Consider the following 14,623-nt stretch of genomic DNA (forward strand, 5'->3'; position numbering starts at 1 on the left):
CTTCCTCAATAATAGGAATCCGAGCTCTCCTTATTGCTTCTTTATCTTCGTTCGAAAGCCATTGTTCCACCTTCACAAAACACCACTGTCTCTCAGCTATAATATCTGCAACCATCACAGCTTTCATGTCGTCAGTAAGATCCCTCTGCCTCAACTTGTATCCTTTGGCCTCAGGTAACCAGCTATCTTCAAATAGCTTCACTTTGTCTCCTTTACTCACCCTCCATACTAGATCTCTCCTCAACAGTTCCCTTCCATCCAGCATACTAGACCAACACCAGGACGGCTTGCTTCCCTTGTCAGCTTGCATAAAATCTTTATCATGGAAGTATAGACCCTTCAGAATCTTACACCAAAGATCATCTTGATTCTGACACAGCCTCCATGCCGTTTTAGCTAATAAAGCATCATTGAATTTCATGAAGTCACGAAATCCCATTCCACCACCCCCCTTATCCTTGCACATATACTTCCAAGACTTCCAATGTATTCTGCCTTCATTTTCCTTCTGCCCCCACCAAAAGCCGGCTACCAAACTGTCTAGTTCCATGCAAACATTCTTTGAAAATTTGAAGCAAGACATCGGGAAGATAGGAATTGCATTTGCTACTGCCTTAATCATAATCTCTCTCCCAGCAAAGGTCAAGAGTCTCTGCTTCCATCCTTGCACCTTTAATCCCATCTTATTCTTCACAAATCTCAGAGCTTCCGCTTTGGATCTGCTCCAAATAACTGGTAACCCCAAGTATCTGCCCGGATTCACTGCTGCACTTATTCCCAGCACCTCAAAGGCTTCCTGCTTCACCTTTTCAACCGAAAACAAGTGGCTTTTAAACAGAGTATTATTGTACTGTTAAATTTCTTTTCATGAGCTTTATAATTCTTAACCAAAATCAAGTGGGTCATTGAGAATAAGAAGTAACGCGCCCACTGCAAACTCTTGACAATATACTACAAAATTGCCAGCCGCGATCGGCTAGGAAAAGGCATATTTTCCCGTCACGCAACAATTCTAGTGCTCATCGTCCATAATGTCTCCTTAAGAAACCATGGCTCTCTCATACCCCACTTCTTCTTCTTCCGTTCGCCTTCATAACTTGTACTTCCTCCATAGCTTCCACCTCCTTCTAGTCGCAGTTTTCTCAGCGAGCTCCATTCCATGGCGCATCACAGGATGCTTTCTGTAAGGTTTGGAGAAGAAATCAAATCTTCTTCGAGAATGAAGCATGATGGGATTAGAAATGGCACTCTACGTGGTAACAAGAAGCAGGATCCAACATGGGAGGAAAAGCATATAACTCCTTCCAAAGGAAGAATCAACGAAATGTTTGCAGAGACAAGACTTTATGAGAGTCCCCAAGGGCATATTTCATTAACAGGTTCTGCAGGGTCGATTCAGTCTGGTCCTGTTTTCTTTTCGAATCGAACCCACAAGAGTATCCAGAGCACATCATCATTGTCGTCATCATTTAGATCTAGTAGAACTTCACTTTCCAGCTCCTCTGGAGGGAAAATAACGGAGAAGAAGAAAAAGGAGGAAAAAGGAGCATTGTTTTCTTGTATGGGACGAAAATCATGCAAGAACTCAAGAAGATCACCGGAACGTGCAAGAGTTAATGAAGCATTGATCATCGAGAGAGCGTGCGTGGTGGAGAGTCTGCCACAATTCTGGGCAGATAAGTACCGACCTGTTTCCCTGAATGACTTCGTTTGCCACAAACAAGAAGCTCAACTTCTCAAGCAATTTGTAAGCTCAGCTTTCTTATACTTGTCCTGCTCTGCCCCTCAATGGCTGCTGATGTATTAAAATAAGACCTCTCGAATCTTGAAAACTTTTAACGCCAATCCTAGTCGTCCCTGAATTTTATCACGATTACATAAATTTATCATTTGTTATTTAAAATTATATTTCTTATGAAATAAATAATGACATAAAAATCCCCCATTGACTCTTAGGATATGTTTATATTATTTTCGCAAAAATAAGGAGTTGGTTTTTATTTTCAATGGAAAATTTCATAAACTTGGAAAAATGAAAGAGACATTGTGTAGTTATTAAACAAATTGAGAATCATGTAGTTCCCTTTTTTTTTTTTTTAAAGTTCATGTAGCTCCCTCTTAGTTCAAAATAAGCACGTATCAATTGTTAAAAAAAACTTACACAATTTCATCAAAATTTATAAGAAGTTCGATTGCAGAATAATTTCCGCATCGTATACTAGCGCTTCTAATTGAGATGATTTTGACTAATAGGTGTCTCTTGATGAAATTCCACACGCTCTGCTAAAAGGTCCCCCCGGTACGGGGAAAAGAGCCTTAGCAATGGCTCTTCTGCGAGAAATATACGGCGAGGAGTGTTGGAACGTATGCATCTTGATTTGACCTCGCCTTATATATTTCACAATTTCTGAGCTCACCTTACTGAACACTTTTTGATGCAGTTATCCCACGATATAAGATATTTCCCCTTTCAGGTACAGATTTCCCAAGTTCTATTCATTCTAACCTTGATTGAAACCCATCTCTGAATCTCGTGGTTAGTAAATGACAGGAAGGTAGGCCTACGAAAATAAGTGTTCCAATAACGTTCAGTCGTCATCACGTGGAACTAAACGTAAATTTGGAGCGGAATGCTAAGCATGCTTTGATTGGGTTAGTGAAGGAAATGAACTGTATCTATGCAGTAACACCCCAAGATGCCAATCTCAATATCAAGTCAGATTGTCAAGGTCAGTTCAAAGAATATGCACATAGACTTGTACTCTACTTCTCACAGTCTGTGAGGCTACTAATAAGCAGCATGCTTTAAATCGTGTTCAGTGGTAGTTCTCTATGAGGTTGACAAGGCAGGACAGGACATCCAGCACATAATCTCATGGATTATAGATTGCCACTCCCAAATATGCAAACTAATACTCTGCTGCCAAGATGATGTTGACATTCCTGACTCTGTGAGGAACCTGCTCAAAGTGATTGAGGTTCGTCCACCTACTATTACTCAGGTAAGAATACAGCTTTTTTGTTCCTCTTCTTATTTGGTTTGAACTTTAAGGATTTAAGTGTTGTAAATACTGATGTGGAACCCCAATATCCCAGATTGTAGAGATTCTGTTTGAGATAGCAAGGAAAGAGGATATTCATCTATCAATGAATTTTGCTGCTATGATTGCAGCAAAATCTAATCAGAATCTCAGGCAAGCTATCATGGCTCTTGAGGCATGCAAAGCATTCAAGTAAGATGATGAAATGACAAAACTGCACAACCCCTCAGATTGCATTACCAAGTGTGGATCCAGACGGCTTAAAGAGGGAAAAAAAAAAAATTTAACTTCTGTTGCTTTGCATCAGAGTGAGGGAAATATGATATATAGAAGGATAGATTTCTTACCCACGTTTGCATTGTTTTGTTTTCTTGTTCTACAACATCTCAGTTAAGGAAACCTGTACTTTTCTATGCAGATATCCATTTTTGAAAGAACAGCCAATTTCAATTGGATGGGAGGATGTTGTAATAGAAATTGCTTCAGAGATCATAGCTGATCCATCAAATTCATGGTACCAAAATTTCAAAATGGAAAGGAAAATCTCTATCCATGTTTTGAAGACTGCAATAGATCAAATAGTGTTTTCATTTTAATTCTTTTCTCTTGTGGTTTGATCAGCCTAATCTCAGTAAGAGAAAAATTTCAGAAGCTTATGGAGGATTTTGTTCACCCAAAACTCATTCTCCAGGTGATGAATCACTTATGTCTTGTAACACTTAACCAAAATACTACCTCCAATCCTAATTATAAGATTTCATTTGTAAATTACAAATAAAATCTTATAATTAGAACATGAGGTAGTAGTATTTTCATTTTGTAATGGAACTTGTGTCCTGACACATGCAGAAACTAGTGGAAGAACTTTTGAAAAATATCGAAGCCAGCTTAAAAAGGGAACTCTACTATTGGCACGCTTATTATGTGAGTTTCTCTTCCTCATCAAACTTTCTACAATATGATACAAAATTAGTATACCAAGTCGTATGTTTCCACTTTACAGGACAAAAGACTCCCACCTGGAACTATAGCTTTAAACAAGTTAGCTGGTAAAGACATCGAAACTCTTCTAATCCCTGTCAAAAAACAAACACGAGTGACACCAGAATTACTCATTTTGCATATAACAAGATATGCAAAGTCTTGCTGTTTTAGTACATGAGATTGATATGCAATTCTCCGCAGAATTTGTGGCCAAGTTTATGAGCATATACAGAAAGAGCTGTGTCAGCAGGCCATATATGTGAGCAGATATGGACTTCTCATCTTAATCTGCTAAATCAAAAGGAGAATGGAATTTCAGTATAACGGTGATGCGGAGTCCGAGGTTCTCAATGGGATCATCAACATTGAGCACACCTATGTATGATGAACATGAGCCGCACTAGGCAGTGTTCTTGTAAAACACAGTGAGAATGAATAGCAGCAGATAAAGATAGATGTTGGTAAGGAGTTTCTTGGACGCGTACACACTATCAAAGAAAAACCTCTGATTTTTTCTTTTTTCACATACAAGTTCATGGCAAAAAATGTGCAGATAAAACCCCCTAACTTTATTTCAGCCGATGGAATTTCACTTCTATTTCATAACGTGTTGAGTTCGTTTCTCAACTGGGCTAGTTCTCACGGATCAAATCACGCTTCCCCCAAAAAGATAAGATGATCCTCCAACAGTATCCCCACAGACTAGAACATCAGGCATGCTGTGGAAGGGGCGGTTCCAGCTGTGAAACATAATAATACTCCAAAACAAATGAAAGATAACGTTGGACGAGGAGGATGAAAGGTTCCCCAAAATAAATAAGGAAAATGAAAGGGGTTCGTAATTTCCAATGTCATTATGTACCTGGACAATTGTCTTTTAATATGTTTCCCAATGGGGCCATCGCTGGAGCGATTACGCCAAAGCAATTGCATTTCTTTCCACCGCAACTATTGTTATTTGCTTTTCTTGGCTCCTCGTATCCTTGTTCTCAGACAAGGTTTTAAAAAGATAATTTTCAATAAAAAAGTCTTAGAGACCATAAAATGCTTCTATTATGCTTTACTAAATGTATCTTAGACTTGAATTTATGAGTTAAACGAGTTATGCCATTTTTTAGAAGTACTATATGGAAGAAATAATTATATAAAATCTCTCTTTCTATTAATGGTCTTGTGAGACGTCACAGGTTGACAATCTTGCTGGACACTGGCCAGGAAGATCCTGACCATGTGCCTTGAAAATGTACGCTGGCCAATTCATGTTGGAACAAACAGATCTTCGCCCATGAATCCTACACTGCAGCCGATCTTATTTATTCTATCTGTTCATTCTTTTATTTACTGCACTCACAGTGCCAAATCTTTTGTAACTCCTTTTGTTTCTTTTCAGCCGCCCTTTTTTTATTGATCTGCTTGCTCGTAATCACTCATCATTTCATGAATCTCCCTTTTTCCCTCTGTTAAAAAAAAAAAAAAAATTCCTCTCGGTGTTGTGGGAAGCAAACGTTGCGAGACACAAATAGGAGTGCGTGGCACTTATAAAACGGGGCTAACGGACGACACGTGGCGATATTCCGCTGCTCGTTTCTGCGAACGGGAGAAGGAGAGCAGCAAGGGAAACAAGTGAGGGGAAACGCTGCGTCTTGTGTTGAGTCCTCTCCCACTCCTGCTCCCATTCTGGTGGTGCGACTTGTTCGATTCTCTGCCATTTTCTCTGCTGATGTTCTGTTGCTCAATGCTTTGGGTCCTCAACTGATACCCAACTCCTCAAATCCCTGAACTGATCAAAGTAATCTGGGCTCGATTCAAAGACAGGAACATGGGAACCTTGGGCAAAGCATTCTACTCTGTTGGGTTCTGGATCCGTGAGACGGGCCAAGCCCTCGATCGCCTTGGCTCCCGTCTTCAGGGAAACTACTACTTCCAAGAACAGCGTATGTCTCTCCCTTCCTCTATCTTCTGAAACCCTAGAGAGACTGCGTGATTCCTGATATCCATTTTGAGTGCCTTTACTTTTCAACCATCGATCCCTATCAAATGTTGTAGTTGTATCCGGATTATTTGCGGTTAATGTGCCAGCAAATGTGTTTGTAAAGCCCCGCCTTCATTATTCCATTTTGTCTCCTAGGAAGAAAAAAAAAAGAGGAAACTTGGAATTCCTTTTTGGCACTTTCGGCTTAAGGTCTCGTGTTTAATGGCTTTCAAAGTCCTTAATCTCGTTGTTCTGCCTTACATTGTTCGGTACTTTTTTTTCTTTTCCGTTTTTAATCAGATATGGTTCTCCTAAACGTAACAGATTCTATGTTTCTTGGCAGTTTTGTCTTTCGTAATACCTAGTTGTGTAACTAGGGCTGAAAGATTATATATTTAGCTCTGCACTGCCATAAATTTGAAGTATCTTTCCATCTTGGCCAATGACGTTTCAGACCATCTCATTTCAGAGTTTCCTTTGCTTTCTCCCCATTCCCTTTTAATTTGTGGTTCTTTTCAGTGTCTAGGCATCGGACTCTCATGAATGTATTTGACAAAGCTCCTGTGGTTGATAAGGAAGCATTCGTAGCCCCTAATGCATCAATAATTGGCGATGTTCAGGTTGGGCGGGGTTCTTCCATATGGTATGGATGTGTCCTGAGAGGTAAATTGCCCCATCATCAAAACTCTGAAGTTACCTACAATTTTAGCTCATTGATAATGCGGTTTATTATTTGATTTGAATGGAAATTCTTCTCGATTCCTTGATGAAGTTCGATCCTGAACTCTGTTAGAATAGTCTCATAATATCAGCCCCATTGTATACGGAACGCATCATATTAAGCTCTCCCACCCATTATTGTGAACATGATTTGATTTGGGGTAAAAAGGGAATGTATTAGTTGATTTGCGTATGTTGTGTAAATATTTCTGCAGAGAAAAACAGGCGATTTAGATTTTTGTTTTTAATATCAATACAGTACCGTATTGAACACATCATATTAAGCTCAGACAATATAACACCACCTTATCTGCACTCTCTCAGGGAAGTCACCGAATAAAGTTAAAATGAAAAAGTAAAAATAAAAGCACTGAGAGAAGGGGGGGGGGGGTGGGGAGTTCTGCCAAATGACTTGGTCATTATCTTCAGACAAATAACTGGACAGAACAGAGGAAAAAAATACAGAGAAGGATTTCTTTTAATCCATATCTCATCTGTTAATATTTGTCTGAAGGAAGGAGTAGATATTTATACTTAAAAATTTTCCTTCTCTCCCTTTATCGGGAAAATAAGAGGACATATGAGATTTGACAACCAATAAAAAGGGAAAGAAAGAAAGAAATTCCTTAATCCCATTTATTGCTTCAACTATTTGCAGTTATGGGGTATCAAGGACAAACATCTTATCCATCCTACCCGTATATACATAAATACTCACTACATGTATGATGGGGTTGAGTACCAATTTTGCTCACTTTTCCCTTTGTAAGTACACATGTGCTCCACCTGTTGTTTTCTTCTTTTAACTAATGGTACTTTTTGTGTGAACCTGTGAAGGTGATGCTAACAGCGTTAGTATTGGATGTGGAACCAATATACAGGACAATTCTCTTGTCCATGTGGCAAAGTCAAATTTGAGTGGGAAGGTCTTACCAACTATCATTGGAGATAATGTCACTGTAGGTTAGTGACAGAGTCATGGGTAAATTGTGACCATGTTGTGATTGTGTTGAGCTTAGTCTTATTTCAAGTTTTGTCTAAATATTTTGACACTTGTCTCCATTGGATTTCACAGGTCATAGTGCTGTATTACATGGATGTACTGTTGAGGATGAGGCATTTATTGGCATGGGTGCTACCTTGCTTGATGGGGTATATGTTGAGAAGCATGCCATGGTTGCTGCTGGAGCCCTTGTTAGGCAGAATACCAAGATCCCCTATGGAGAGGTTTGTATGATTTCTTTTTTTTAGAAGATACTTTTCTGGTCCGCTTCCTGAAAGTTGAATATTTAGATCTTGTCACGACCTGCATTTGTATATTGATGATATAGAGCATTCTCAATGATCCTAGCTGGTTTCAAGTGAACGGTTAGAAAGGGATTCAGCTTAATAGCTTGTGATGCCTGTGTTGCGATTCTCATTTGTCTTTGATCCTTGGAGACTAGCTAAAATTAGTAAGGTTTTGTTGTAGGTTTGGGGAGGTAATCCAGCAAGGTTCTTGAGAAAGCTCACAGAAAATGAAATGGCCTTCTTCGCTCAATCAGCTTTAAATTACGCCAATTTGGCTCAGGCTCATGCTGCTGAAAATGCAAAACCATTGGATACGACTGAATTTGAGAAGGTTGTCCGGAAGAAGTTTGCTCGACGTGATGAGGAATATGATTCAGTCCTAGGTGTTGCCAGGGAACCTCCAGCAGAGCTTCCCCTCCCAAAGACCTCTTGAAATCTTTTGTATTAGGTTTCCTTGAGATTTGCTTGTGTGGATCTCTGTAATTTGCAATTTACCGGAGAACAGCTGCTTTTGTTTCCAATAATTGTGGGCTCTTGCTGATGTCACAAATGTCCTACTAGGATGCAAATATTTGATCCGCGGCCGTGGTCATTTTCGCCCGTCAATTAGATCTTTCTTGATAATAATGACAGAGTAATCTGGATATGGTTTCTGGCACCTGAGGACAAATCTGCTAATCTCCGATTCTCAATTGTTTGCTTGTGCTTCCCTCCCCCCCCCCCCCCTTCTCCTTACCAGAAGTTTTGGTTGTGTTCAAAGTAAGAATAATTGAACTAGGATGCAATATTTCATACTCTGTTATGTTTCTTTTTCTCTCCTGATTAGGTTTCTTTGCTAGTTGCTTGGAGAAAGTTACTGGTTTGCAGAGGCCGTCATTTGACACTGCTGTCCTGTTCTCTTTCTCATAGCGCCCGAGTTTCACCTGGTGAGTAACAATCTTGCTATTTTTGCCATAATAGCGTACTGTACTGTACTGTTATTTTGGCTCCAGCAATTGCAATTGCATAATGTGCTCCCTCCTCTGACCAGGGCACTTTCCTTTCGTCTTGTTTTCAAAGCCTCGAGACTTTTTTCTGGGTCTGCGGAGAACTTGGAGAGTCGAGATTGATATAATATTTATAACACTATCACCTCTTCATCTTAAAAAGTTGTCCGCATTGTGCGCACACTGAGCGAAGCAAATTAACATTCATACCAGAAAACCTTATCGGTACTTTATGTCCAATATGCTCCATAAAATCCACCTTGAGTTCTTTTAAAAAAACAGGATCAATAATTAATACTGTTTCAGATTCTTAATTTAAGAACTAATTAACTAATTTGAGTAGATTGAGAGAATTAGTTAAATTAGTTATTTGTAATAAATGAATATTGGTTTTTTTTAAAATATCCTTGTTAATAAGTGTATTGGCTAAAATTATTATTATTACAAAGACTATATGAAAAAAATGGATAAATATGAGAGAAAAAGTGAATTGAAATTTTATATTTAAGATTAAAATAAAAATTAAACAAGTTCTTATATTAAGAATTAGGGTTAGTAATTGTTATATCTCCATCCAGACACGTTTCTCTCATAAAAATTTACCTGAATTTTAATTATAATTATTTTAATATAAAAACTCGTTTGATTTTTATTTTAGTTTTAAATATAATACCTCAATTCGTTTTGTCTCTCATATTTATCTATTTTTTTTCTAATGTGGTCATTATAATAATGGTAATTTTAGTCAATACACTTGATTAATAAAAATATTTTTTAAAAAATAATACTTATTTATATAAATAACTAATTTAACTAATTTTTTAATACTACCTCAGATCCTTAATATAAGATTTCATTTGAATTTTATTTTGGTTATAAATATAAAACATCAGTCTACTTTGTTTCTCATATTTATATTTTTTTTCAAATAGCTCTTTTAATAATGATAGTTTAAACTAATACACTTAATTAATAAGAATATTTTAAGAAAGATAATATTTATTTATTATAAATAATTAACTTAACTTTTTTTTTAATTGATTTAAATTAGTCAAGTAATAGTATTAGTTAAAGACAGGTGACAATTAGATGTGAGCGTGAGGAACCGACATCAGCTGGCCGGGGAAACTGGCCCCCCGACGATGGTGGTCAAGAGTGTTTTCTCTGCGCTAACAGCAGGAGAGTCTGAGAAATCTGAACAACGAAGAGACCAACTTCGAAGTGCCTTAATGTACTGTGGCTAAAAATGAAGGTTCTTAACGCAGCATGGAGGCATTTGGGAGGCGCTGTTCGGCTTCATCGACGACGATAGCCACTTCCTTGGGCTTAGTCCTTTTTTTTCTACTGCGTTGCCTTCTTTGAGTTGGGTGTTAAAGAATTTAAGAGATTTTCAGTTTTGAAGCGAAAGAGCATTTGGGTCTTTCAGGCAAAGTTTCTATCGGGACAAATCTCGTTCCCTCCGCTGGCCAAAGGAACCACTTTTCTGTTAGATGGAGGTGGAGTCATTCCTCCAAGAATGAAGAAATGAATAGTAAAAGTGTGGCAGTGCACCAAACACGCTTCTGGAGAAAATGGAACCATCTCCCCTTTTCCCTTGGAGAATTCTCCTCCAACCAAATGGTGCTTCAATCCTCAAGTATACTCCCTTCTATGCCCGCACTTCTCCAACCTTCAAAATGTGGGTTTCATTTCCTCCTCCATACAAGGCCCATCACCAAATACATGCATTTTCGGAATCGCAATGCGCACACCCTCAACATGTTTGATGAAATGCTTCAAGGTTGTCTTCCTGCACTTAACTCTTTTATTACCTCGTGTGTTCGCCGACGTGATGCTGCCACGGCCTGGGCAATCTTTCACCGTATGCGTCAAGTGCGTTCTGACATTGACGTTTATACTTTCGCTCCTGTTTTGGGTGCCTGTTCTATGTTGCCTAATGTAGTCCGAGGCAAGCAAGTGCATGCTTTGGTGATCAAAATGGGTTTTGATTCTGGAACTGTGATCGCAACTGCTCTTATGGGCATGTATTCCAAATATGGGCTTCTAGGCGAATCGTTGAAGGTCTTTGAAGAGATAGAATACAAGGATGTAATGACCTGGAACGTCTTGCTTTTGACTTTTCTACGGCATGATCTTCCTCGTGAAGCACTTGGTGTTTTGAAAGCAATGAAAGGGGAGAACGTGGAATTGAATGAGTTTACTCTGTGTTCTGTGCTCCAAACTTGTGCTTCTCTTAAGGCCTTGAAGCAGGGCAAGCAAGTTCATGGTTTGGTGGCCTCCATGGGTCGTGATATGGTGGTACTTAGTACTGCTCTTATTGACTTTTACTCGAGTGTTGGGCACATCAGCGAAGCTTTGAAAGTGTTTTATACTTTGTACTGTTCAAAAGATGACATGATGCACAACTCATTGATATCTGGATGCTTAAGGAATCGAAGGTACGAAGAGGCATTTTCTATCATGCGTATGATAAGACCTAATGCCGTTGCGCTCACCAGTGCCCTTGCAGCTTGCTCTGAGAATTCAGATTTGTGGATTGGTAAACAAATACATTGCATTGCAATACGTAAAGATTTCACTTCTGATACCCAATTGTGCAATGTCCTGTTGGATATGTATGCAAAATGTGGTAGGATTTTGCATGCTCGATTGTTGTTTGATCGAATAAATCGAAAAGATGTTATTTCTTGGACAAGCATGATTGATGCATATGGGAACCATGGGCATGGGCATGAAGCTGTGATGCTCTTTGAAAAGATGAGTGAGGATGGAACCAAGGTATTACCAAATTTGGTAACGTTTATAGCTGTTTTATCAGCTTGTGGTCACTCTATGTTGGTGGAGGAAGGACGAAAATGTTTCCAACTGGCGATGGACAAATACGGTCTTAAACCTGGTCCAGAACACTATGCCTGTTTCATTGATATGTTAGGTCGAGCTGATAGAATGGATGAAGCTTGGTCTGTATATCACAGCATGATTGAGCTGGGTACTCAGCCTACTGCGGGAGTATGGATAGCATTGTTGAATGCTTGTAGTCTTAACGTGGATGCTAAAAGAGGTGAATTTGCTGCGAAACATCTCCTAGAGTTGGAACCCGATAAAGCTAGCAATATTGTTCTTGTATCAAATTATTATGCAGCCATTGGAAGATGGGATTGTGTCGACGAACTGAGAAATATCATGAGCACGAAAGGGTTATTTAAGGAAGCTGGGAATAGCTGGATTACTGTTACTGGCTCCAGTCAAGGTGCCAAGTCTTTGTCCGCTTGATTATTCCATCCTCTAGGTTATGTTTGAATCAAGGGGAATGGAGATGAAGTGAAAGGAACTACTGTGTTAATTTAGATCTAAATTGTGGGTCTAAATTGGACATTCCCTTCTCTAACCCTTTGTAAAAATTCATCCAAACAAAACACGACATCGTCTACTTGTAAATTGGCATGTGTTATTGCCTACGCAACAGATTATTCCTTTGGCCGCTTGGGGCAGGGGATAGAAACTTTCCAGAGTTATCCATTTCGGAGGCTATATTATCAGTTCTAGTAATGAGTTCCATGGGCTTCATTCCGATGGATGGTGAAGATGCTGCATCCAATATCTAATATAAGAGCTAGTTGGTGGTTGAATTTGATTCCAATTATAAGATTTCAATCTATTTTGTCCCTCATACTTACAATTTTTTATCCAAATTATTTTTATTAAATCTACATATTAAGAAGTTTATATTAAGAGATAATTTCAATACAAATAATTTAAAAAGATATTTTACGAAAACTAATAAAAAGGTATTGTAGGAAAATCAATAAGACAAATCACTCATTTAACTAGTTTTGTTAATTTATCCAAATTAATTAAGCAGATCTTATTAATAGTTCTTTGACCAAAAAACAATTTTGACATCTTCTGGCTGCTTTAGGATTACTTTAAGAGACGAGATTTTCCATGCTCTTGTTTTCAACGTTACAAATGATGGATTCTGGTCCGTGGATTGTTTTTGTTGGAAGTACGTCACTCAGTCTAATGTATAACGCAAGCAACCTTATACCGCCAAGAATGGGTCCATAGTCTGACTGTTAAGATTTTTGGAGTAAAAAAAAAAAGAAGTGTGGCTCAGAGTAGGTTAAGCTCAAAGGATTCATACTTTATAAACTGGCATAGCTGAAAATCGGGATTAAGGTAGGATTCATATATTTATTTTAAATGCTCATCATAAATTGTTGCCTAGTTTAAGAAATTTGATGATACTCTCTTTACACTACGCATTAAGTTATTTTAAATTTGTCTTGTCATGCATATAAAACAGGGGGTATGACAATAAGGTTCGAAGTGACTGAATTAATGAAAGGTATTGGCATGGGGAGAGTCTAGTGATCAGCGTTAAATCCTTTTCAAAAAATTTACAGTATAAAGAGATTAGTCATTATTACTAGCAGTAATTATCCTATAACCACCTAAAAAAAAATTATCTGAAAAATGATTTGTCAATATTGATTCAAACAAGTGCAAATTCGGAAATTTTAATTATAGATAAGGCAGTTAATGTTCAATTCATTTATCAAAAAAAATTTTTAGAGACCTAGTAAATATTATTAATCCATTTTTTTTAACTAAATGTCATTTTGCTTATATATTGTTGTCTGGATTTGAAAAATGAAACAATTAAAGGAACAACGGTTCAAACTAGGTTTTCTATTTTTCTTGTTACGAATTCAGTTGAAGTTGAATCGTTCAAGCCTGGTTAATTGAATATAACCAGAAAGTCATCCTTATAATTGTTTATAATTTCTGGATGGTTTCTGTATTTATTGATGGAAATGTTTGAGACGGCACTAGAAAAGTCAACGAAAAATCTGTCATTGATCTTGTTTTTCAAGTCACAGCTGGAATACAAATTGGTAAGCTCAAGCAATGGCAAAGGTCAAACCAGACGGAAACGAGCTTGTAAACTGCGCAAAATTGGAAAATAACACATCTACGGTATGATTTAAAACTAGACGATGTAAGTATTACATCATTTTATTAAAATTTATTATAAATACATCCCGGCCCTAAACATAAGACCTTTTTTGTAGTGTTTATGTTGACGTATTGATAATGACGCATTGATCCTACCGCCTATAATTCACAGAAGTCAAAAGGTTATTTGAGATATCAAATGAAATAGTATTATTTTGAGAAAGAAAACAAAAATTCATAAATAGAAGATCACTTGTATTATTCACTTAGAAGTTTACAAAAAATTGCTGTTAAGTAATATTACCATGAATAAAGTAGATATTATACTGTATTTAATACGTCAAAAAAGGTAGACATTATGTGCCATTCATAATAGAAATGATCCGTTGATTCATTGACGAGCGGGGGATAATTGCCGGCTGTCACTGTCCTCTTCTCATTGGGTCATTTTTATGACGAAGCATCGAATAATAAATTGTCCGATCAAAGGGTTTTCAAACCCTGTAGTCTAATCTTCAAATCCACCATGGTTATGTTGGCAAAAAAAAAAAAAAAATCCACCATGGTTATGAAATTCTGAAATCAACAGAATGCAAAACCAGCACAAGACAACATGAATAAATAACTGTATAAAAAGGGACAATTATTATATTAGCCCGCTTAAAATTTTC

General features: G+C 37.7%; 3 protein-coding genes across 3 annotated transcripts; all 3 read left to right on the forward strand.

The window, feature by feature from the left end:
* The first annotated feature begins 1,159 nt into the window (after window positions 1-1,159).
* On the forward strand, window positions 1,160-4,414 carry LOC114761936 (replication factor C subunit 5-like). Its single transcript, XM_028951384.1, has 10 exons — window positions 1,160-1,747; window positions 2,254-2,364; window positions 2,552-2,729; window positions 2,821-3,002; window positions 3,097-3,233; window positions 3,460-3,555; window positions 3,663-3,732; window positions 3,891-3,965; window positions 4,045-4,090; window positions 4,227-4,414. The coding sequence occupies exons 1-10, from the start codon at window positions 1,160-1,162 to the stop codon at window positions 4,286-4,288; spliced, it is 1,545 nt and encodes a 514-aa protein (XP_028807217.1). The 3' UTR covers window positions 4,289-4,414.
* Window positions 4,415-5,613: 1,199 nt separating this feature from the next.
* Window positions 5,614-8,585, forward strand: LOC114761930 (gamma carbonic anhydrase 1, mitochondrial-like). Its single transcript, XM_028951379.1, has 5 exons — window positions 5,614-5,959; window positions 6,517-6,660; window positions 7,555-7,680; window positions 7,793-7,944; window positions 8,189-8,585. The coding sequence occupies exons 1-5, from the start codon at window positions 5,845-5,847 to the stop codon at window positions 8,438-8,440; spliced, it is 789 nt and encodes a 262-aa protein (XP_028807212.1). The 5' UTR covers window positions 5,614-5,844; the 3' UTR covers window positions 8,441-8,585.
* A 1,933-nt stretch (window positions 8,586-10,518) lies between these two features.
* On the forward strand, window positions 10,519-12,321 carry LOC114761929 (pentatricopeptide repeat-containing protein At5g66500, mitochondrial-like). The gene has a single exon (XM_028951378.1). It carries the CDS (start codon window positions 10,611-10,613, stop codon window positions 12,264-12,266), a length of 1,656 nt encoding a protein of 551 aa, XP_028807211.1. The 5' UTR covers window positions 10,519-10,610; the 3' UTR covers window positions 12,267-12,321.
* The last annotated feature ends 2,302 nt before the right edge of the window (window positions 12,322-14,623 follow it).

The sequence above is a fragment of the Neltuma alba genome, unplaced genomic scaffold, assembly GCF_004799145.2.
Source record: "Neltuma alba isolate B1F8T4 unplaced genomic scaffold, ASM479914v2 tig00011153_pilon, whole genome shotgun sequence".
NCBI classification, from domain to species: Eukaryota; Viridiplantae; Streptophyta; class Magnoliopsida; order Fabales; family Fabaceae; genus Neltuma; species Neltuma alba.